Source organism: Podarcis tiliguerta, assembly GCF_965153285.1.
Source record: "Podarcis tiliguerta genome assembly, chromosome: 6".
In the NCBI taxonomy this organism is placed as follows: domain Eukaryota; kingdom Metazoa; phylum Chordata; class Lepidosauria; order Squamata; family Lacertidae; genus Podarcis; species Podarcis tiliguerta.
The window spans coordinates 22204566-22228195 of record NC_139539.1 but is presented as its reverse complement, the minus strand read 5'-3'; the positions used below and the strand labels follow the sequence as shown (position 1 = coordinate 22228195).

Below are 23630 nucleotides of genomic sequence, written 5' to 3'. Positions count from 1 at the left end.
TATATGGGAAAAGAGTAGACACATGTGTAAGTAAATAAATCTGGGTTCCATGTTGTGTTTTGTGTGGCCCTGTGCTGACACTAAAAAATCAGAAAAAAAGATCTGAGAAACATGTTGGGATCCGGCTCAAGATAATAATGGGTGAGCCTAAATGTAACCTTATCATGCATTGACAATCCAGTCCTTCTCTTACCTTGCCAGCCCCATCCTCAGTTCTGTTTCCTGCTCATACCAGAGTGGGTCAAAATATTGGCTTGTGTAAAGAAAAGAAGCATAGTGAGAGAAAATGCACTTTTGCTGTCGGGGATCCAAACGATAGACAGCTTATATATATAGAAAGGTTCATTGCTTAGCTTTCATCACTGTTCAAACGGCAAGTCGCAATTTCCCAGTTTTATGCCTGCAGATCTAGAGCAAGGCCATTAGAGGGCATTTAAACTTCATCCTTCAGTCCAGCTAGAAGTTTCAATCACCACAACAAAACTTCTGGATAACCCCATGGCCTGCTTGGAATAGTTTCGTTTTGTTTGTTTTCATATGGCTTTCCATCTCTGCTGCATTGTTTTTCTATTTTGAGTCTCTTATTTTCGCCTCAGGCTGCAAAAGGTTTGGGGCTGGATATTACGTAGTGTGCCTGGTAATTTGGAAGGGTGTGTGTTTGTGTGCTTGAACTCCTTGTATTTCTAAGTCCCTAACCACCTCCATTAACAATATGAAGATGCTCAAAGGGAGATTCTCTCTCTCTAACCCCCACCCCAATTATTTGGAGACAGGTGCCCTTTCAAAGCAAGAAATGTCAAAGGCACCCGAAGAAGAACCTTCTTGTTTTGGTGACAGCTTGAACATGTCCTCTTTATTTTTGGTATCTGCTAGATATAGCAGGATAATTGTTGCCTTATTCTCTGGGGCCAATCCAAAAATAATTGACTTTTTCATAGAAACAAATATGACCTTCTGTATTCTGTTCCCCTGGGCCAAGAAATTCCTGATAGTTTTGAGTACAGGTTTTCAGACTTTATTTGCAAAACACAACGGTGCTTGCTATTCCTAATCCAGGGTCATCTGCTGGAAAAGTCAGGTGCTTGTCTTGGGGGGGGGGTGTCTGGCCCTGAAGGAGGGCATTCAGCAACAGGGAAGAAGAGCAGACCTACATGGGCACAATGTGGGCAGAATACAAAACTATACGGATGTGTGACCTTTTCGCACATTACCCAACAAACCCTGAGGTCTCCGTGGTATGCAGCAAGTCCCACCATCTCAGGTTGATGCACAGGGACTAGTTTGTGGCCCCTCCTGGGCAGAGATGGCCCGAACCTCTAGGTATAGGATGTATCCAAAGTAGTGTGGAGTAACAAATCCCATCAGTGCAAGGATATCTCTGCCCCCCACGCCTCATCTGTTGTAGGAGTTCTTCATTGCCTCCAAAGCAGATTTGGGAAAGGGGTAGAAAAAAGAGAGGCGAGAAAGTCCCATTGTGCAGGTAGAAATCGTTGCGCTGATGGGACACATTCATTGGCTATTGTTGTCCATTTCTGCAGTAAATAGTGCATGGGAGCACCTTTGAAGACTCTGTTAGTCTTGAACACATCAGCTAGGTTGCTAGAATATTGCTAAAACATTGGCTTTTGCCCAGCTGGGGATTTTCTTGGGTAGCTTCCTTGAGTATACAGTGGTACCTCAGGTTAAGTACTTAATTCGTTCCGGAGGTCCGTTCTTAACCTGAAACTGTTCTTAACCTGAAGCACCACTTTAGCTAATGGGTCCTCCTGCTGCTGCTGCGCCGCCGAAGCACAATTTCTGTTCTCATCCTGAAGCAAAGTTCTTAACCTGAAGCACTATTTCTGGGTTAGCAGAGTCTGTAACCTGAAGTGTATCTAACCTGAAGCGTATGTAACCCGAGGTACCACTGTATTGCAAGTTCTTAGTATCCAATCCATAAACTAGGAGCAATAAAGGCGAAAGGCTGTTCTGTAGAGATTCTGAGTGCAAAGTATGAATGGCATCACAGACATGATCAATACCCTTCAGCAATGTCGAATAGACCTTCCACCTTTGGGGAAACTGTTGATGGTTGGAGGAAAAGGAAGCAGTGCTTCAGACCATCAGTGCTACTTTCCCTATTCATGTTTACACAAGCAGAACAGCTGCACAGGGCATCAAAGAATGCCTTGAACTTTACTACAGATGCTCTGTTTCTCTTATACTGCTGTTCTTCCCTTTCTTGTATACCAAATAAGGTCTATTTTCTGCTCTATGTTGCCTGGGGCTTGCCACGAAACATTAGATTTCACTGCAAGTTCCTTGAACGACCCCTGGTCCATTCAGCCTCAGCCAGTTCATCATTGCATTTATTCTTTTATTTCTAACAACAACAGCCTGGTTTGAATAATGGTGGCTGCTTCACCCTTCCCTCCCCCAGCTCCCCCATAACTATTCTCCAGTGAAATGGTAACACGGAGAAAGAATTACAAGACACGGTTCCTTAGATTACTGTAGCTGCAAAGCATCATTTTTCCAATGGATGGATTTATAATAGTAGCCACAAGCTGGCATTAAACACATCAGTATTGTACAGTATTAAAACATATGGTCTGGTTTCCCTCACGGAACGATAACATTGTCTAGAATAATTGCAGGGGAATCAAGGGAGAAGACAGATGTCGGCTGCGATGAGGAGCTGCACTTTAGCTTTCTTCCTCTCTCCCAGCTAAAGACGGTCATTTCTTCTCTCTGTTTCTAGGCAGTTATCTCATTATCAAAGAAATGAGAGCATCTTGGACTTGTGACGATCCAGCTGCTAGGATAAGGCCAGTATATCAACTTCTGAATGGAGCGGGCTGGTTTACAAGCGGCTTCCTCTTCCTCTCTGTGGAGACAACGCACTCAGTGGAATTTCCAACATACTCTGAAAAAGCACAGCTGAATGAGAGGGCCAAACTAGACGTCAAGAGAGGACGGGAGAAAACTCACCAATCTCCGGGTTTCTTTTTAACTGAGAAGCAGCCCTCAGAGGCTGTCGGTTTTAGTGGGGGAGACGGGGGTGCTTAATATTTTCTCCTCTCGTTGTTCACCTGATCACATTATCCCTCCCAGAATTGCTTTTCTGGTTCTCTGTATCTGTATCTATTCCCTTACAGAAGAAAGGTGGGCCCTTTTGACTAGACAGATGGTGGGATATGAACGGGTTGAGATGCTCATTGTGACTGCTATTCTTTTGTTCAAATTGGCAGACTCTCAGATAATAATGATGATGATGATGATGTCTTTTGCATAATGTCTAGTTTGGGTATGATTTTCTTTGGAGTTTATTTTCATGTATCTGGTGCTGATGTACTTAGGGTATGCTTGCAGAGTTCGTTCCCAATTTTCCCTTGTTTATCCCCCTATCTCAATATCCTATATGTTGGGGGGGGGGTTTTGCACCATTTCACTGCTTCCACTGATAGATGATTGATACATAGATAGATAGATAGATAGATAGATTAGATAGATTAGATAGATGATAGATAGATAGATAGATAGATAGATAGATAGATGATAGATAGATAGATGATAGATGATAGATAGATATAGATGATAGATAGATTAGATAGATAGATAGATAGATAGATAGATAGATAGATGATAGATAATAGATAGATGATAGATATTATTATTATTATTATTATTATTATTATTGTTGTTGTTGTTGTTGTATTTATATCCCACCCTCCCCAGCCGAAGCCGGGCTCAGGGCGGCTAACAACAATAAACCAGTACAAAAGTACAGCACAAACAACACTCTAAAATCATTCATTATAAAATTAATTCAAATCAAGCCACTGGCAACCATTGGGCCAGAGCTCCGCGAAGATTGCTGAGGGAGGGAGTCAGGCTGTGCCCTGGCCAAAGGCCTGGTGGAACAGCTCTGTCTTGCAGGCCCTGCAGAAAGATGTCAAGTCCCGCAGGGCCCTAGTCTCTTGTGACAGAGTGTTCCAGAGTGATAGATAGATAGATAGATGATAGATAGATATAGATAGATAGATAGATAGATAGATGATAGGTAGATGATAGATAGATGGATAGAGATGATAGATAGATAGATAGGTAGATAGGTAGATAGATGATAGATAGATAGATAGATAGATAGATAGATAGATAGATGATCATAGATAGATAGATAGATAGATAGATAGATAGATAGATGATAGATAGATAGATAGATAGATAGATGATAGATAGATAGATGATCATAGATAGATAGATAGATAGATAGATAGATAGATTAGATATAGATGATAGATAATAGATATCAGTACTTACACAAAGAAACCCTTTAATCATAATGTATAGGTGAAAATCTGTTGTCTGGACTGATCAATGACTTAAGTGGCGTTGCTGAGCACACTTCCCCCTGAAAGGTGCTTAATGTAACATGTAGTTTGACCTTGGCTTTAATCAAACATTTTTTTTCTTCCCAAACTCCATCTGGGTTTGTTTTTCACAGCTGACACTATGAACACATTTTAGCCTGGGCTGATCCAAACTGAATCAACTTTACAAGAACAGAAAATGCCAAAACCAACTTACAAGAAGACAGGCACAAAACTGAAGTCTCAGATTGCTTGGGAAGGACCCAGGGGGCAGGAAGAGACTTAGGCAACTGGGGGAAGGTGGGGACCTTCCATCCCCACAGCTGCCTCATAAGGGCAAGAGCTACTGGGACAAGTTGCTGTGCTCTCTAGGCCTCTCTAGGCCTCATAAGTTGACCTTGTTTCCTTGTATAAAGAGTTAATTTCACTGAAGCTGTGTGATTTATTGCCACCCTACCCCTAATCCCAGCTCCTGACACAAGTCTGATGCTCCTACCAGTGTTTCTTCAAAACCACAAGCTGGCCAGCACCCTGACCTACACCAGCCCCGTCCAGGTAAGTTGTAGCGACACTAGTGTTCAGAAGGCGCTCTTGCAGCTCTGTCCCACCACACCGATCACTACACATATCTTTGATGTGTGGAAAGCAGTGTGAGTGTTTTATTTCCCAGAAATTGCGCTATCAGCTGCCACACCTAGATCTTGCAAAGTAACCTTCATTGCAGCCCTTCAAACTTGACACTTCAGAAGCTATAAAGTACGAATTGTTCCTGGTGGAGCCAGAGCCCCTCCTCAATGAAGGAGGAAAGCAGCACAACCCCCCCCTCCCCCCAAAACCAGGCCAGTTTAAATCCAGCCAGGTAGCTCATTTAGCTCCAGCTGTGTCAATAAATCACGCTGCTGCATTTTGGGTCACAGAGGGTCCGTTGCTATTTGGGGATTCAGCCACTTACAGAGCTTGGCAGTCGAATTGCAAGTATTGATTTTGCTGGAACAATTTATATCAGACTTAAAGAGAATGTCTTTCTTAAGATGCTCGGTCCTTTAGCACACAGCTAAGCGGTCCATGGAGAGTTTAGGTAGAGGTAGGTGACAACGCTAGTCATAGGAATTTGGGGGGCCCTGTGGCAGGTGGGGGAAGGTTAAAATGCCTCCTGCCCTGCACTGGAAAACAATATTATAAGGAACTGTCCCCTCCATAATGTCTGGCTAAATTTACTCTATGCCAGATTCCCCCAGATTTCCAGATGTTTTGGACTACAAATCTCATCAGCCCTGTCTACGGCTGATGGGATTTGTAGTCCAAAATGCCCAGCGGACACCAGGCTGGGAAAAGCTGCTCTATGTCCTGATGTCAACGAAATGTGCATTTGCTCAACCCAGCCAGGAACATCCAAAGTTGTGGGCCTGAGGAAATGTACATGGTACATAGGTGGTAACAGAGGGGCAAGCAACCCCCTCAGACAAGTTGCGCCCCACCCCCTTCACTGGACACCTGTGGCTAACTTGAAGGAAAGGCACTTTTCATATGTAAATTATAACTGAATCATGATTTGGGCATTAAGAATTAAGGCTGCAATGCTATGCATGCTGACTTGAGACTTAACTCCATCAAAGCCAGTTGGACTTTCTGTAGAGGGAATCCGTTTAGGGCAGAAGTATTAATATGTGCATTCTTCCTGTTTTGGGAATCTAACATGTGAGAATAAGGTCACACAGACACGATGAATTTTTCCCCCTCTGTGCCTTCCCTCCCCAGCAATCCCCCCCTGGTTCTGCCATTGTAATAGGGAAAACTGAATGAGGCTGTTACAGAAGGAGAGGATGGGAAATCAACACAGGGCAGCCCTAGGCGCTTAGCCTGTGAGTGGATCCTAGAATGGTAGAATTGAAAGGGACAATGAGAGTCATTTATCCCAAACCCCCTCCAATGCAGGGATCCTTTTGCCCAACTTGGGGTTTGAGCCCAGAACCCAGAAATCAAGAGTCTCGTGTTCTCCAGATTAAGCTACCCCTCTGGGCTTGCTTCACAAACATGTATTTCCCACAACTATACCCAAAAGCTGGCTTGCTGGGCTGCTCATTCACATACAGACTTTTCTCCATTATGTCCCTCAGCAAGCCATGGTCTTCCAGCCAGGCTTCACACTCACAAATGTCCTTCACCCCATCGAAGGACCTCCTCCTTTGTCCTTGCCCTCACTTGCTTGTTGACCAGCCCCTTCTTCCTGCCCTTTAGTTCTGTATCCTTGTTTGCTCTGTCCCCAACGCAAGAAATTCTCTGTGACAGTAACCACATTAGCCACCTAACATATGTCTGCCATGTGGTGGGGATTCCCTCCTTTAAAAAAGCAACTTCAGCCCTAATGGAGATTTCTTGTATTTTTTCCACAGACCCATCACTTACCATGCTGGCTATTCCCGTCAGACCCTGGCAGGATCTGAGGAGGCATAAGCGTCTTTGGGTCTCAAGCCTGCAGTACTGATTCTGGTTAGATACTCGCGTGGTGATCCCTACGCCACAGGTGGCAGAACAGGCGGACCATTCGGTGCTCCACTGTTCACATGCATAGGGGATCAATATCGACGCTGTCCCAGGGAGCCTTTGTGCTGAGCAGGGAATGAAAGAAAGAAGCTTCATTAAAATGGATGCTCATAAATTTCATGGTAACAACCTCTAGAGGAATAGCCTTCTTAGTTTTGTAGCAAAAAATGGGAAGGATTTTTTTGGGATTTGAAAAACTCGCAGGTTTAGCTGAGGCAGCCAGCCAAATGGGCAGGCTATAAATAAAATTATTATTATTATTATTATTATTATTATTATTATTATTATTACTGCTGTGGCCTAAGCTTTTGTGAATTAGGACCTTCTCCAGACTGGGGGTGGGTTGTTGTTGTTGTTTTTAGGTGTATTCTGTAACATGTCATGGATGCAATAACAACATATTTGTGGTACACTAATGACAGTGTACTGGAAGAAGCAAAGATCACCAGTGTTGAAGCGACGATTCTTCAACATCAAGTTCATTGGATTGGTCATGTTGTGTGGATGCCTGATTATCGTCTTCCAAAGCAACTACTCTGTTCCAAACTTAAAAATGGAAAGCATAATGCCAGTGGTCAACAAAAGAGGTTTAAAGACTCTCTCAAGGCAAATCTAAATAAATGTAGTATAAACACCAACAATTGGGAAACACTGGCCTGTGAGCACTCCAATTGGAGGACAGCCTTTACCAAAGGTGCCATGGGCTTTGAAGACACTCGAACTCAGGATGGAAGGGAGAAATGTGCTAAGAGGAAGGCACACTTGGCAAACCCTCACCATGATCAACTCCTGCCCAGAAATCTATGTCCCCACTGTGGAAGGATGTGTGGATGCAGAATTGGCCTCCACAGTCACTTACGAACCCACTGTTAAAACCGTGTTTATGGAAGACAATCTTACTCGGCTACGAGTGATTGCCAAAGAAGAAAGATTTGTGGTGGATTTATATTGGGCTGTCTACATAGCATTCTGATTTATTAGTAGTTCTACAGTGTTTCCCCAATGTTTTTGTTTTTGGTTTTGGAGTTTTAATGCTCAACTGTGTTGTGCCAATAGCTCAACATATTGAGAGCAGCAACACAACAATGTTTACATTTGGGAAAGAAACAAGCATAAGGAGGAAGCTTGTGAGGTCTTTTTTATAATTGTCAATAGAAATCACCCACCCCCAGAAAAAAAACACAAGTTCTTTCAGGCTTCCTTTTCATGGAAGAGGAGGAGGAGGAGAGAGTTATAGGAAAGTGAATCTGAAGAAGAGGGCATGGCTTGACCCTAATGAGTCCTGCCAGTGCAAAGGCTTCTGCTTGCTCAATGGAGCTTTCCCACCTTTCCTCCTCTTGTGCCCCCAGAAATTGGCTTGGGATTTCAGTGCCAGGAGAAGCCTCAGAACAGTGTGTGGGGTGAGGACAAGGGGGATTATTCCATCTGGTAAACCGCAATGCTTGCACTGACAAAATGTTCACCAAGTGCCAGGTTGAATTCCACCCAGGGATTCCTGAAATAGCTCCTTGGTTCCATTCTTAGCAAGGTCTTCCGAAGGAGGAATCTGCACATGATTTGTCCAGTGAACTTTCAATTCCAGCAAGTGCCAACGTGCACCGAATCATCTAACTCCAGTTGAAGATCTAAGCTGCACAAGCTCTGAAGCAAATGTTTAAGGCCTAGACTAGCAGCACCTGAACAGCAGACTGTGCAGGTACATACAAGTCACCTGGCCACAGTCGTCCCCACGATGGGGAGATGCATTGTGCTTGTTTAAATTACAGAAATTACTTCTAAATCTGCAATATAAATCAGCACATGCATATTCCAGGAAACTCTAGAGCCTCCTTTTAGGCAATGCCTTTCCTCTTTTTTTGGCAATGTCTAAGTAGCCACCTTTGCAAGCCCCCTCATTCACCTGCATGCAACAGCTTTTCAGCTCCGGCTACCAGGCTAGTGCTTAAATGCAAGGCTGGTTTGGGCCGTAACATCAACAACAAAGTGATGACCAAAAAGGTGGGCCAGGACCTGTTGAGTTTTACCTGCCATGGTATCCGTCAAGATCTGCCTGTCTTGTCTTTCACAAATCCATTCCTGGCAGCACTTCCCTGGGATCTCCACACGCCTTGGATGGGGGCAATCTGGAGTGGGGAGGCGAACATCCTCACTGCAGAGGGGGACACATGTGAAACCTCCTCCTGAGCAGCGGCACTGGAGCTTACAGCTTGGCTGGAACACTTCCCCATCCTGATAGATCTTCCCATTCACTTCGCAGCTGTCATCGTTGTCCTCATCTGTAGTCCACATTCAGAGCAGCCAAAAACAATGGGAGAAATCAAATGTAGGCATTCAGTCTGTAACAGAGCTACCACGTAATATGATCAGCAATGGAATATGGTACCTCCACATTCTGAAACTGAAATTGGCTCTGCATTGTTGTTTTTAGGAAAGGGAATTTCTCCACTCAGTTCCCTACATAGGTATCAGGAATTAGGGTCAGAAACCCAGTACATTTGAGCCTAACAGCCAAAAACTAAAAAGGTTATTTAAAACTCAACATTTTGGGCCAAAAGACTAGTTATAAGACTGATGAGTCCATGTATCTTCTTCCACTGCAAGAACAGGTGAGAGGTACATTGTTCCTAATGATTATGAAAAATATTTTTGTGTCAGAGATTCTCCTACAGATGCAACTCCACAAACCAGAAGGTTGGCTATACAATATAAGGTGGAGTGAAAAACAGTTACACAGTCAGGCCTTGTGTTGGCCTTCCATCTGGATTTTCTGCTGTGGCACAGTCTTCCTTAGAGAAGCTCAGAAAACAAGAAATCCATTGGCAACAGTCCAAAGTGGGAATGGGAAGTGAAATCTGAACAGTTTCAGACCAGGTTATTTGAAGAATCCTCTGCACTCATATGAACATGGCCAGCCCAAAACAATTTACATAGAAATCTGTATTATACGGTGTCAGACCATACGTCTATCAAAGTCGTCCAGACTGTCGCAATTTTCAGGTGGGATTCAGCCATACACCTGCAAATCCATGTTGCACAATTAAAGCTGATTTGGAGCTGTTGCACAACAAATCTGCTTCCTCAAAAGATCTGATTGTTTGCAATAGGGAAAGTGGCAGGGAAAGTCAGTGGAAAGTCTGGAAAACAGTAGCTTTGATGCAACATCATCTAATTTCGTGGCAAACAAATCAGGATAGATGCCCAATAAACAGGTCATTTGGAAAGGTGGAAGCTCAGGATTATCTACACCAGTGGTTCCCAAATTTCCCCTGCCCAGGAACATTTGAAAATTGCAAATCATATTGGTGGACAATAAAACAATATGAATATTTATTGCTGATATGGAACAAACCACCCAAATTAAGCTCAAAAGAAGGTCCACAGACCACATTTTTTGGAACCCCTGATTTCTACTAACTGGCAGTGACAAGCACAGCCTTGTTTCCTGCTAGGATGAGGGTCTATAGTTCAGTGACAGAACATTGCTTTCCATGCAGAGAGTTCCGGATGCAATCCCTGGCATCTCTAGTTAAAAGCAAGAAATGATGTGAAAGACTTCTGCCTGATATTTTGGGAGTGCCACCTGCTAGGGCTGAAAATACAAGGCTAACTAGATAGTTTCTGACCTGGCAGTTTCTGATATCCCTGTTTTGTTTAATTGCCTAATGGACTAATACCCAAGCTAAGCCTGATTCCATCCTCAGAGTGTGGGATCCCTAACTTTCCAAGAGTTGGTCACCGTTCTCCTGCTCTTTCTAGAAAGCTTTTCAAAAACAGGAAAGTCACTTTGTTCCAAGTTAGGTCTTGTTATTTTGTAAAAGGCCGATATTTGTTTAACTCACATCCCTGTCAGCTGACCTGAACTCTCCAAGTAGGACAGGAAATCGGGGCATATTTGCTGAGTTTTGTTTGCATTCCTGCCTGCTGCCATGGGAGTTCCAGGGGGAGAATAGAGAAGACACAGTCATGACATATAGCCAAGCCTGCACTGTGTACCAACTTACAGGACTGTCATCACAGCCTCTGATTTATGGCCCTGTGAGAGCATCATCACCCCTTTCTAGCGAAGTGCCCACCAAAAGGTGTGAATGTTTGGAATCGCCACCGTGGACCAATGCGCCATTCGACACTCAGGATTTTCAGGCATGCCAACAGAGGCGAGGGCAAAGGGAGAAGATTGGTTCACTGAGTGGCTGATGTCACAATGGCCCTTAACTCTTTGGTGAGTGAAATATTCTTCTTTACTAGTACTTCTCAGGATATGGAGCATTTCCTAGTTATGTATGGCACTTTCTGTCTTGCTACGGCTGTTCATAATTATTAGGCATGAGTATAATAGCAGCAGGGTATCTGGAATTTAGATCAGGGCCATGGCACAGAGGAGCAAAGTTTTAACCCTTTCCACACAAATTTTCCTGATTAACGCCCCCGTCCCTAAAAAAGCTATACAACAACTGCATGTCTTGCCATAAAGGACCAATAGAAACTTCTTGAGAGAGGGGTGTTAACTGAAAAGAACAATGTGAGATTGAAAAATCCACACACACCCCAGCGCTGCAGTCCCAGTTCAAATTCCTCTCCCTGCTACCCTGTAATTCCCACAGTTACTATTAACACTTTTAAAACACAAGATAGTCATGAATGATGGCTAGCCATGTGTACTTTGGCCCTGACTCACAGATCTGATAAAGATTTTGGAGTGCAACATGCTTTTGGACTCTTGTGTTTCAAGGGCACCCTGCAGGTTTCCTAATCTTTCCAGGCGTTCTTTCCGTATGCATTAGACATTTCTGGCTTTGCCCAGTTTGAGGGAGCCAGTTCCATCCCGCTAAATGACAGAGGGGCTCCTGCAAAGAGAGGCAAGAAGGAATAGCTCACAATTGCAGGTTCCTCCTCTCCCCATCAGGGCAGCGCTGTAATCGCAGACAAGTCCTTGGCTCCGATCGCAGACGTGTAGATAGCTGCAGGGCTCTCCCAGTCTGCGGGCGCATATGTTGCAGCAGCCGCAGCCGTCCAGAACTAAGGAGGAGCCTGGTGGACAACGTGGAGGGATCCATGGGCAGTAGCATGGAGTCTGGCAAAGCTGTGCATACACCTGCAGAGAGAGAGAGTGGGTGTGCAAGAATATAGGGACATGGTGAAATGAGCAGCTGAATAATAATAAGTTTTTAAAAAGGATATGCAGTCATACCTCGGGTTACAGACACTCCGGGTTGCGCGATTTCAGGTTGTGCACTGTGCCGAACCCGAAAGTATTGGAACTGGTTACTTCCGGGTTTCAGCACTTGCGCATGCGCAGAAGCACTGAATTGCACTTTGCGCATGCACAGAAGCGCAACCCGCACGTGCACACACGCGGCGCTGCAGGTTTCAAACGCTGCAGGTTGCGAACGTGCTTCCCGCACAGATCATGTTTGCAACCCGAGCATCCACTGTAGTGACACTGAATGCCTTTCTTTTTTCGGTACACAAACCATGGCTACTAGCAGCATTCCCCTGAATACCAGTTACTGGGAATCGTGGGTGGAGAGAGGGCTGTTGTGCTCAAGTCTTGCATGTCATAGAATCATAGAATTGAAGAGTTAGAAGGGACCCCATAGGTCATCTAGTTCAACCCCCTGCAATGCAGGAATCTCAGCTAAAGCATCCTTGACAGATGGCCGTCCAACCTCTGCTTAAATATGTGGGATGCAATTCACTGGGAGCAGTCAAATACAACATTCCTTGTGTAGGCTTATGCCCTTTACTTTGCCAGAGAATTGCTTACCCGCGTCCCCAGGACCGAGAAGAGAATAAAAAAATTCCAGGAAAGTTTCTTCTTTGGAGAAAAGAGTTTTATTGCAAATCTGTGCACAGAGACAGTCAGCAGAATATAGTTTCTGAAATCTGACTGTGCAGCAATACGCATCTGCAAGCCTTCTTATACTTTAGAGTATTTACCCACCTCCCAGACCTCCCCCCAAAACTTCCCCAATCAGCTGGCAAGTTTCCAACTTATTCCTTATATGGCACATCTATATTTGCTGGCTAAGGCTGCTAGCTAAGCACTTCTTCTGCTGGTTAAGCATTTTCTCTGCTCAGTAAGCACCCCCTCCCACCTCCTTGTACACGTGTATTCTTTTGCTAGCTAAGCATTCCCTTCGTATCTCTTCTTATCTTGCATTACTTAAAGCAGAAGCAAAGCAGGAAACATCTTGCTAGTGGTTTTTAGTTGACAGCAGTTTTTGGCTAGGCAGGAAACGACCTTCTGACCTGTAACTAACATCAGCAGTTTCAGATAGCTGGTTAGACAGGAAACGGCCTCCTGACCTGTCTGATTTAGACTTTGCAAATAACTGCATTTTTGGGTTTGAGCTTGTGTAACCATCCTAGCAGAGTGCCGGAATTTACTATGTGTAGATAATATTAATGATTAACCGTTCCCCTCTCCCTTCACTCCCTCCTCTTCTTCTGAACAACCTAATACTTAGGTTCGTTCTGGGGTATGGGCCTATACTCCCTCATCACAGCGATGACTGTGGGTCCTAGCTTCCGTGACAGGAGTCTTTGCATCATTTGCTGCAAGCATTGCAATAAGCAGGGGATACAGAGGCAAAGAAGCAAAAGGATTAATAGCGGTCCTGCTAATAATACTATAACATTCCTGAGCCAACTGCCATCAGGGAGCCAGGAATACATCCAACCCCATGCATCACTCCCTGTGGCTTTCAGCGGGTTTTCAGCTATCATTGTTTCCATGTGGTTGATGGTGGCTGAAATATTTGCTGACTGGTCTGAAATGTACATGCAGCAATGGGAATGAATTAAGGCACAAACTCCGCCCTTAGAGGCAAGGACTACATCCAAAGCGTAACGATTTTGAAGGACTACCTCCCTTATCTCTGACATTTCCTTATTAATTGCTTTTAAGGCCGAGATGGTGGAGTTAAACAAAGCCTCGGTCCAGTTTGCCAATCTATGCAGATCCCGGTAATTCATGGCTACACCCAAAGGGGGTAGAAGGGACCTAGAGATGGCTGTGCCGGTATACTGGTTAATAGGTGATTTCGCGTCCCTTTTGTTACGCAGACGGACTGTTGGGAGCTTATCCATCTTATACACCAGGGGTACGACTACTCCTAAAGTACAGGTTCCAGAAAAGGCAGAGGGGATTTCTTTGTAGGCTCTTGTGCCGCAGAGCAACCACAAATCAGACTGGAGCAGGCAGTTAGATCTGCTGCGCGCCGTCATCCAGGTAAACCAAGTATAAAAATCGACACACATAGCATCATAAATGGAAGTACCTTTTTGGAAGCAGGAGGATCCGTTAATATACTCATAAGTCCAATTGCAATATGGATAGTGACCTAAAAAATTGCTACTGTTATGATTGAAACGGAGACAACGAGGTGCCTGTTCCATGAGTGACAGAAACACTGGGGGTGAATAGGTGCGACCATCTGACATAAGATTACTAATTCTAAATGACTCATTTATTGGAATACTATGCAGTAGTATGCCAGGCTTCTTAAATTGTGGAGGGATATGCATACAAACCCAGCATTCAGAAAGATTAAGCATAGAAGAGAAACGATCTATATCTCTAACATAGGTATTATTACTCCAAATCTGATGATAGGGCTCTGACCGGCCGGTTTTCCGTATATGTGAGTCATCTCCCAGACCCAACCCAAGTAGGGCTAGTACCAGAAGGGTCAAGGGGATGGGGGCTGGTTGTTCCCTCCCACAAAATCGGTGACGCTCATGCCAGCAAAAGAAAACACACATCCATATGACAAGAGCGGTTGAGATAACCCCTATCCACCAACCCCAATCCTTCCCTGGTTCCTCCCACCAATATTCAGGGGGTGTGCTCATTGTTGAAGAGCTCACTGATATTTGTGCCCGACTATCTGTTGAGCCTCAAGGATGAGAGTCCACTGGTGAGCTGATGCTCCCACTACGTGGGTCAACTTTTCTGCTAACCCTGATGGGTGGATTGAACCACTTGTTTAGCAATTTCAATGCACACCTGGTTAAGGCTCCCACCCCTGCAATACTTGCATTAAGATAGGTTCCGTCCCATCTATCGCCTGCATTAAGAGTAGGACCTGGTCTATCAAATGAGGTTGGTACAGTGCTCTACCTCCCATATAACAGTTGACTACCCTCCCACAACAGCAAAAGCGGTCCAGAACTCGATAGAGTTCGAGCGTCTCTGCAACTTCCCGTATGAGCACTATCCACGCATGCCGGACAGTGGTGTGGGAGAGGAGCCACAACGGGGCAGTGGGGTGTTTTAAGACGGCAATCTCATCAAATCCCAGTTTCCAATAGCCATAGAGCACACCATCTCTTACCACCGGTAAGACGAACCAGTCGTAGCAGAGTCCATCAGGCCAATAAATGCGGTATGGCTCAGTGGGGTCAGGGCTGTGGGACATAAAGCAGATAACAAAAAGAAAAGAGAAAGTCCCTATGGAAATATTAAATGTCCTGGTGAGCTTCCTGGGTTAGTCCTGGCACGGAGTTGGGGACGCTGCCCGCGGGCGCCCCTCCCATCCAATTCTTCAGCTGTGCGTTGAGATATCAGCTTCCGGTGTGATATCAGCAGAGCGGTCGTCTGCCAGGCGTCTGGAGATGGTCAGCTGGAGGGGGTCTTGTGAATTGGGGATCACTGTCCAGTCAGTTATTGCCCTTTTCACACGAGTATGGTGGACCCAAGGGGTGATGCCTACAACCTTCACGGCAGTGGGTGTGGGAAGTAACACGGTGTAAGGTCCCTTCCAGCAGGGCTGAAGCGGAGTCTGGGACCAGTCTTTCACCCACATTTCGTCACCAGGTTCAAAGTGGTGCAGGGCTCGACTAAAACACAGGGAGTGCGAGCCTGGGTCCACCTATTGAGGGAAGGAAAACTCGAGAGAGAGACTGAACATACTGGTCTATTTGTGTACAGCTATGGGGTTAGCAAAGGGTTTGGGTTTCAGAATTACGGGCGGTACATTTTTAGCCATTCCTGGAGGATTATCTTCTGCCCATACAGCTGGATTTACTTGCTCTAAAATGCAGGTGGGAATAGGCCCCTCCTCTTCTTGTACCATCATGAGGCACCAATATTCCCTCAGCGGGGCTTCCATCACTAATTCCCCGGGGGGCATTGTGGCCTATATGCTTCTTTCAGTCTTTCAAGGAAGACGCCGGGCGGCTGCACAACTTCAGCAATTTTGGCCATATTGATAGGACGCTTGGCCGCCCTCTTCATGCCCTCTATTACTGTTCTATGGTAAGTCTCCATAGCATTTATTCCACCAGGGTCATTATAGTCCCAATTGGGAGTCCTCCTGGGGTAAATATTTTCTATCTCTACCTCCTATCTGTTCTGGGATCTCAAGTAATCCCTAGCTCCTGTGTGTACCTTCCTGACTTCCTCTGTAGTCAGGAGGGAATCTAGCAGAAGCTGTATATCATCATAGGTGGGCTTGTAGGTTTTAAAGATCCCTTCAAATAACCTAATTATCTTTGCAGGGTCCTCTTCAAAGGCGGGGTTGTGTGGCACGCTCTCAGCCAAGGGGGATTTTTGTCAACATTTGTCTACCAGGTTGAAATATATGGCACCTGGTCAGGGTGAACTTTAATAATGTTCTGCCATAAGGGGTTTGTTAGGTTTTCACCAAAGGTTCCTTTGGAAGGCGATCCAGTCCCTTGGGTGGGCCAGTCTACTTTGCAAAGGGTTCTTAATCTTTCTTTCTTCAATTTAAAACCCCAATCATCATCCTTTGTGGCGGCTTTCCATTTGTTCAGAAAACATTGCAAAGGGGTGCATTTATTACCGCCTGACTCCATTTTATAAGATACTCCGCACCTAATCCAGCAATCACACACACTCCAATCTCCACGTCCTGTCAGTGGCCCAGACGAGCTCGCGCTGCTGGGAACCGCACTTCAAGGACCACACATCGCTTGGCCGATGGCTCTGAGCCCCAGCCTCTCATCCACTCATCTACATGCACTGGAGTATCTTCACTCAACACACACCTCCCCTCCCCTGTTTCCCCCTTCCCTTTCCTTCCCTTTCCTTCCCTTTCCTTCCCTACCTAGCTGACGGCACCTTATTGCCACGGCCAGCCGGGGGTGATCAAGCCCCATTATTCCTAAGCTCCAATACCACTTCCCGGAGCTTACCTTAACTTCAGAAGTCACCCACGTCCCTTCGGCCGTCTCCTTTCTCCCGCGACCAGGTGTCTCCACTCAGGAGCGGTGTGGCTGGCTCCCCCCACGAACAGGCAGGGTGTGCACTGGAACCCCAACACCGGTCCAAGCTGTTCACCTGGTCGAGCCTGGCTCTTCCCGGCCCCCTTGGGGTGGGGCAATTCCCGGCCAATGCACCAAGCTGTAGGCTTATGCCCTTTACTTTGCCAGAGAATTGCTTACCCGCGTCCCCAGGACCGAGAAGAGAATAAAAAAATTCCAGGAAAGTTTCTTCTTTGGAGAAAAGAGTTTTATTGCAAATCTGTGCACAGAGACAGTCAGCAGAATATAGTTTCTGAAATCTGACTGTGCAGCAATACGCATCTGCAAGCCTTCTTATACTTTAGAGTATTTACCCACCTCCCAGACCTCCCCCCAAAACTTCCCCAATCAGCTGGCAAGTTTCCAACTTATTCCTTATATGGCACATCTATATTTGCTGGCTAAGGCTGCTAGCTAAGCACTTCTTCTGCTGGTTAAGCATTTTCTCTGCTCAGTAAGCACCCCCTCCCACCTCCTTGTACACGTGTATTCTTTTGCTAGCTAAGCATTCCCTTCGTATCTCTTCTTATCTTGCATTACTTAAAGCAGAAGCAAAGCAGGAAACATCTTGCTAGTGGTTTTTAGTTGACAGCAGTTTTTGGCTAGGCAGGAAACGACCTTCTGACCTGTAACTAACATCAGCAGTTTCAGATAGCTGGTTAGACAGGAAACGGCCTCCTGACCTGTCTGATTTAGACTTTGCAAATAACTGCATTTTTGGGTTTGAGCTTGTGTAACCATCCTAGCAGAGTGCCGGAATTTACTATGTGTAGATAATATTAATGATTAACCGTTCCCCTCTCCCTTCACTTGTTTTGCTAGAGTGGACATGCAAGGGAATGTTTGGTCCAGCCAGTTGAAACTTCCTGTTCCTCCTGGCCTGGAACATCCTTCCTTGCATGTGACTAGTGGGTGGGCGTGACCTTTCCAGACCTGGTAAAAGGACAAGGCATGCTGCCTCTCTCCCTCTTTTCCATCTTCCTTTCGTCCTGTGAACTGCTGGACTGCTAAGCCTGCAGTCACTAGGTAAATCTCCCTTATGGGGTAAACCTATTTGTATATGTTTCAAACTTTAAGCTTAAAGTCTACCTTTAGGGATCTCACTGTGCTCTGCCTGATCGTGAGTAAACTTTCTTTCTGTTACTTATGAATAAGACTGTGGTGTCTTTATTCTTTTAGGAGGGATTCAAGGGGTCTTACCAGGAAAATATTAGAACACAGTTCAATCTGGACAAGCCAGGTGAATTGTGTATTGTCTTAAGAAACTCACACGAGTTTGCAACAAGTTTTCTGCTGTGTAAAGGGGAATGCACTCTGCTAAGTGAAGGAACTTGCTAGCGCAAGTTAGGAAGGATATCGTCTCCTGCTACCCTGAACATTCCCACAAAAAAACCTGCAAGGAAGGAGAGTCCACAGCCTCCTGTGGGAGTCCGTTCTACTGTCGAATAAGCTGTTACTGTCAGGAAGTTTTTCCTGATGTTTAGTTGGAACCTCCTTTGTGGACTTCCCATAGGCATCTCACCACAGTGAGAGCAACATGCTGGCTAAATGGCCCTTTGGCCTACTCCAGCAGGTCTCTTCTGATGTCCCTACACGTTTGGGGCACAATTCAACAAGACACTCTGCTTTATAATCCCTATCCACCTAAAATGGATGGGATCAGCTGAGGAGCACAATAGGCCTACCTCCAAGCAGAGGCCTAACTACTGATTTGGCACAAAGTGTTATTTGCGTGACTGACTCCTCCAAGTAGTTGAACCCCTCCAAAGATCAATCAAAGCTAAGGATACGTAGCAGTTAATAGGATAGGGACTCTCACAAACAATAATACCAGGAGACTCATGTGACCGAAGCTCACTTCTGTATTGATGGTCAACTTTGATTTATGGTCAACTTTGATTTTGATATTGGCTTTATTGTGTTTTCATTACTGACCACTGACTGAATAAGTAAGCACCTTAACATAGGATGAATATCCTTAGATGTATGTCCTGCGCTCCCCAGTCAGGACCGGGCTCAGGGCGGCTAACATCAAAGTAATAGTATCAGCTAGTTTAGTATCAGTCGAACAAGTATCCAATTGAGTGTCCTCTGGCATAACTCATAACAAAGGCTGGAAAATTCTTTGTAAAGTTGTTACATCAATAATGAGAGAAGCAAGATAAATAAATAGTTTTCTGCATCTTCCTAGCTTCTAAAATACATTGAAAGGGTGTGTTCCAAATTGACAGACTGCACCACAACATTTTGGTGATATGTTTTTGGGCTAGTCTCTAAACCAGTGGTGCCTTCCAGATATTTTTTTTACTACAAATCCCATCAGCCCCAGCCATCATTGACAATGGGCAGAGATTATGGGAGTTGTAATCCAAAACATGTAGAGGGAAGCATGTTGGCTACCCCTGATCTAAACTAACACAGAGTTTAGTACAGTGGTACCTCTGGTTATGAACTTAATTCGTTCCGGAGATCTGTTCTTAACCTGAAACCGTTCTTAACCTGAGGTATCACTTTAGCTAATGGGGCCTCCCGCTGCTGCTGCTGCACCACCACCACGCGATTTCTGTTCTCATCCTGAGGCAAAGTTCTTAACCTGAGGTACTACTCCTGGGTTAGCAGATTCTGTAACCTAAAGTGTTTGTAACCCGAGGTACCACTGTATCTGTATTTCATTCAGCTTCATTAGGCGAAGGCTTGCAGCCTTTGATAAGGATTCTCCTAGTCCATGTCAAGGAGGAAGGTGAAAATCTGGAGCCTGGGCTGTACATAAGGAGACAGGGCACCATTAATATGCCTGAACACAACACAGGGTCTTTTTATGGTTACTACTCTAATTACATTTAGGCCACATTTGGACTTCATGGTAGTCCACGTATCATTATGTGTCAGGCTTCAGAGACACTGCTTCCTCCCCCCTTGGCCATAGATAAACAGTACAAAGTGAAAGCAGTCTCTTACCAGTAACAGAAATGTTTAATGAATGCAGCAAAAGAACAAGCGACCCTTCTCAGAGTGCAGGTGCTCCCAGTTAAGGTTCCACTGACTTCCCTCTAGTCACTTCCATCCTTTTGTCTCCTAGCCACCTGATCTCTCAACCTTCAGCCTTTTGCGAAGCCACCTTATCTAATCTCCTAGCCTTGGCACTGAGAGGCTGCACATCTTCCAGTGAGCGAGAGTTTGCTAGCTCACTCTCTTCCCGTTTTTCTTCTTGCTGTTCACCTCCCAGTTCTGCCCAACTGTTGTCACCCAAACTGTGCCCCTCAGCAAACCATTGTTCCAAATCAAGACTACTCCACTGCTCCTGTGGAGTTTCAGGATCCTGGCCATTCCTCATCAGAGTTGTACTCCTCAGGCTGATCTGTATTGCTCCAAGAAGAGTTTGGATTTGATACCCCGCCTTTCACTCCCTTTAAGGAGTTTCAAAGCGGCTAACATTCTTCTTTCCCTTCCTCCCCCACAACAAACACTCTGTGAGGTGAGTGGGGCTGAGAGACTTCAGAGAAGTGTGACTGGCCCAAGGTCACCCAGCAGCTGCATGTGGAGGAGTGGAGACGCGAACCCAGTTCCCCAGATTACGAGACAACCGCTCTTAACCACTACACCACACTGGCTCAACAAAGGAAGGAAGGGATAAAAACGTAATGAATGAACAAATGAACTAATTGACACATGAATAAGGCCTTGAGGTAAGAAGAGAGGCAGTGGACACGTTAAAGCAAGGGTCAGCAACCTTTTTCAGCCGTGGGCTGGTCCACCGTCCCTCAGACCATGTGGTGGGCCGGACTATATTTTTTTTGGGGGGGGGGGAATGAACGAATTCCTATGCCCCACAAATAACCCAGAGATGCATTTTAAATAAAAGCACACATTCTACTCATGTAAAAACACCAGGCAGGCCCCACAAATAACCCAGAGATGCATTTTAAAGAAAAGGACACATTCTACTCAGGTAAAAACACACTGAATCCTGGACCATCCACGAGCCGGATTGAGAAGGCGATTGGGCTGCATCCGGCCCACGGGCCTTAGGTTGCCTACCCCTGCGTTAAAACAAACGGGGAAGTGGTGAATCAAGACCCCCGCCAAAAAGCAATGTGTTTAGTATGGATACAGCCTGCCACACTCCTTCCTTTCCAATGAAGTGAGAAAGGGACTAGTGTCTGTGGTAACTCACACCTGCGCTACACAGTAGACAGGGGTCAAAGATTATAAGAGAACCTGCCTTCTTAAGAATCTGCTCAAGGTGAGCTTCTTTGTCAGTGTTTCTTCTTTATGGTGATGTATTTGCATTCAAAAGAAAATAATGTCATTGTGATGCTAATATGTTCAGCATCTCTTGCAGTGTAACTCATCAAATGATGCCCTTTCATCTCCCTCACAGAATTTGGAAACAAAACCTACCTAGAGTCACTCACAGGAGTGCTATTTGAATAATCTAAAAATTGATCAATTGTGCTACCCCTGACATTGAGTCATACCGAGAGTGTGCAGTAAGGAAAAGCAAACCACACCTTTCTATTTCCTAGGATAATATGACCAAACGGGAATTGATGTCATTGGGATATAATGCACAGCTTCTTACAGCTGTTGAGGTATAGTATTTGTTTTCATGGGCTTGCTTCTCACCACTACAGGCTATTCTTGGATGTAGATATGCTGAATATCTGCTATGATCTGATTAATTTTACCTCTCCTAGGCTTTATATTCTGGGTTGCTGTGTCCTTAAGTAACACCCAGTTGTATTTTCACACAGGTATCCAGTCCATGCATTACATATTTTTAAAGACAGGCAACTGCAACGATCTCAGCATATACAGTGTGTTTCCAAAAACCTGAAACTGAAGCAGTGTTCTAAATCCACTGGAAAACTCTCAAGTGATTAAATTGTTTTCTGGTGTGTGTGTGTGTGTGTGTGTGTGTGTGTGTGTGTGTGCAGTGGTACCTCAGGTTACATACGCTTCAGGTTACAGACTCTGCTAACCCAGAAATAGTGCTTCAGGTTAAGAACTTTGCTTCAGGATGAGAACAGAAATAATGCTCCGGCGGTGCAGCAGCAGCAGGAGGCCCCATTAGCTAAAGTGGTGCTTCAGGTTAAGAACAGTTTCAGGTTAAGTACGGACCTCCGGAACGAATTAAGTACTTAACCTGAGGTACCACTGTACATGTTAAATGAACTGTGTTGTTCATCTTGTGCAATCCTGCAGGAGGCATCAGCTGTACATGTGCTTCTTTGTATTTCCCGGAGCAAAAGTTGGACAACAATTGAGCAATATTGAAAAATAATGCCAGCTGCTTGGCTTTGTGCCTCTTGAGGTTGTAAAACAGAGAACTGAGTGTGCAGAAGAAAACTATTTAATTGATTACTATGCAGGCTCCTCTGCTAGCATAAGCACATGACTTTGGTACCGGCACAATTAATGAAGTAGATCCAAATACAGTGATTTAAAATATGGGAACCGTGGTGCTAAAGGATAAAAGTTGGCCTTTCAACATTTATTCACAACAGCACATTTGCACAGATGTGACACTTAAGCATGCACATTAAAAAGACACATTAGTGTTTGAGGACATCCTTTAATTATTCCAGTTGCCAAACTGAAGTTGCTCGATTATAAATTGTTTTGTAAGTGGGGGAACGGGGGGGGGGGGAGATCCTTGCTATCTAAACAAACATTCCCAGCTTCCTTACCTTGGAAAGGAGACAAAGGAAGGAGATCAAGAGAAGCTGGAGTTTCATTCTGACACTTCAGCACATCCCTCCCCAGGCAGTTTGGAGACAGCAGCGTGTCTGAAGTTTTTAAAGTCTGCGAGTAAAGCCCTGCAAGTGTTTATACTCTTCCCTGCTCTGATGTCACTCCTAGGCTCCAGTATAAACACGAGTAGGTTTGGACAAGCGTCAAGTTGTTTCTTTTTCTTTTTCTCCCCCCACATTCCAGTTAACATTTCCATTCACCTCAAGGTGAGAACATGCAACCCATTCACAAAGCACAGAAGGGAAGTTTCGCTGTGCTGATTGCAGAGAAGCAGAATAGAGGGGGAAGCAGCAAAGGTATCAACAGTAAGTGTATCTTTTAATGGGAGAGCTTCTCTCGGTCTGTATTTGTGTGCTCTCAACAAGATGCCTACTCCACAGCAGTGGCGTAGCGTGGGGGGTGCAGGGGGGGCGGCCGCACCGGGCGCAACATCTGGGGGTTAGGGTTAGGGGGCGCAAATCCATGGGTTAGGGGGCGCAAATCCATGGGTTAGGGGCGCAAATTACTTGCCTTGCCCCGGGTGCTGACAACCCACGCTATGCCACTGCTCCACAGAGATCTTTGAGGAGCAGAGGTTCTGTGTACAGTGGTACCTCGGGTTACATATGCTACAGGTCACATACGCTTCAGGGTACACACTCCGCTAACCCAGAAATAGTGCTTCAGGTTAAGTACTTTGCTTCAGGATGAGAACAGAAATCGTGCTCCGGTGGC

The 23630-nt window shown here is 45.2% G+C and overlaps 1 protein-coding gene and 1 long non-coding RNA gene across 2 annotated transcripts; one reads left to right on the top strand and one right to left on the bottom strand.

Annotated features, from left to right (window-relative positions):
• Nucleotides 1-2482: 2482 nt before the first annotated feature.
• On the bottom strand, nucleotides 2483-23016 carry CCN5 (cellular communication network factor 5). Its single transcript, XM_083447112.1, has 5 exons — nucleotides 22853-23016; nucleotides 11772-11988; nucleotides 8921-9172; nucleotides 6759-6961; nucleotides 2483-2866 (listed from the first exon to the last, which is right to left on the bottom strand). Exons 1-5 carry the CDS (start codon nucleotides 22898-22900, stop codon nucleotides 2843-2845), a joined length of 744 nt encoding a protein of 247 aa, XP_083303238.1. The 5' UTR covers nucleotides 22901-23016; the 3' UTR covers nucleotides 2483-2842.
• On the top strand, nucleotides 2879-6722 carry LOC310680446. The gene is made up of 3 exons (XR_014512766.1): nucleotides 2879-3286; nucleotides 4487-6123; nucleotides 6173-6722. It is a non-coding gene; the product is annotated as an uncharacterized lncRNA (long non-coding RNA).
• Nucleotides 23017-23630: the final 614 nt, after the last annotated feature.

Excerpts from the sequence above, each read along its gene's own strand:
- CCN5 (XM_083447112.1), bottom strand. The coding sequence starts at position 22,900 with ATGAAACTCCAGCTTCTCTTGATCTCCTTCCTTTGTCTCCTTTCCAAG. Across the intron at positions 11,989-22,852 it reads TCCTTTGTCTCCTTTCCAAG|GTGTATGCACAGCTTTGCCA; the intron begins GTAAGGAAGCTG and ends CTCTCTCTGCAG. Across the intron at positions 6,962-8,920 it reads CTTGACGGATACCATGGCAG|CACAAAGGCTCCCTGGGACA; the intron begins GTAAAACTCAAC and ends TTCCCTGCTCAG.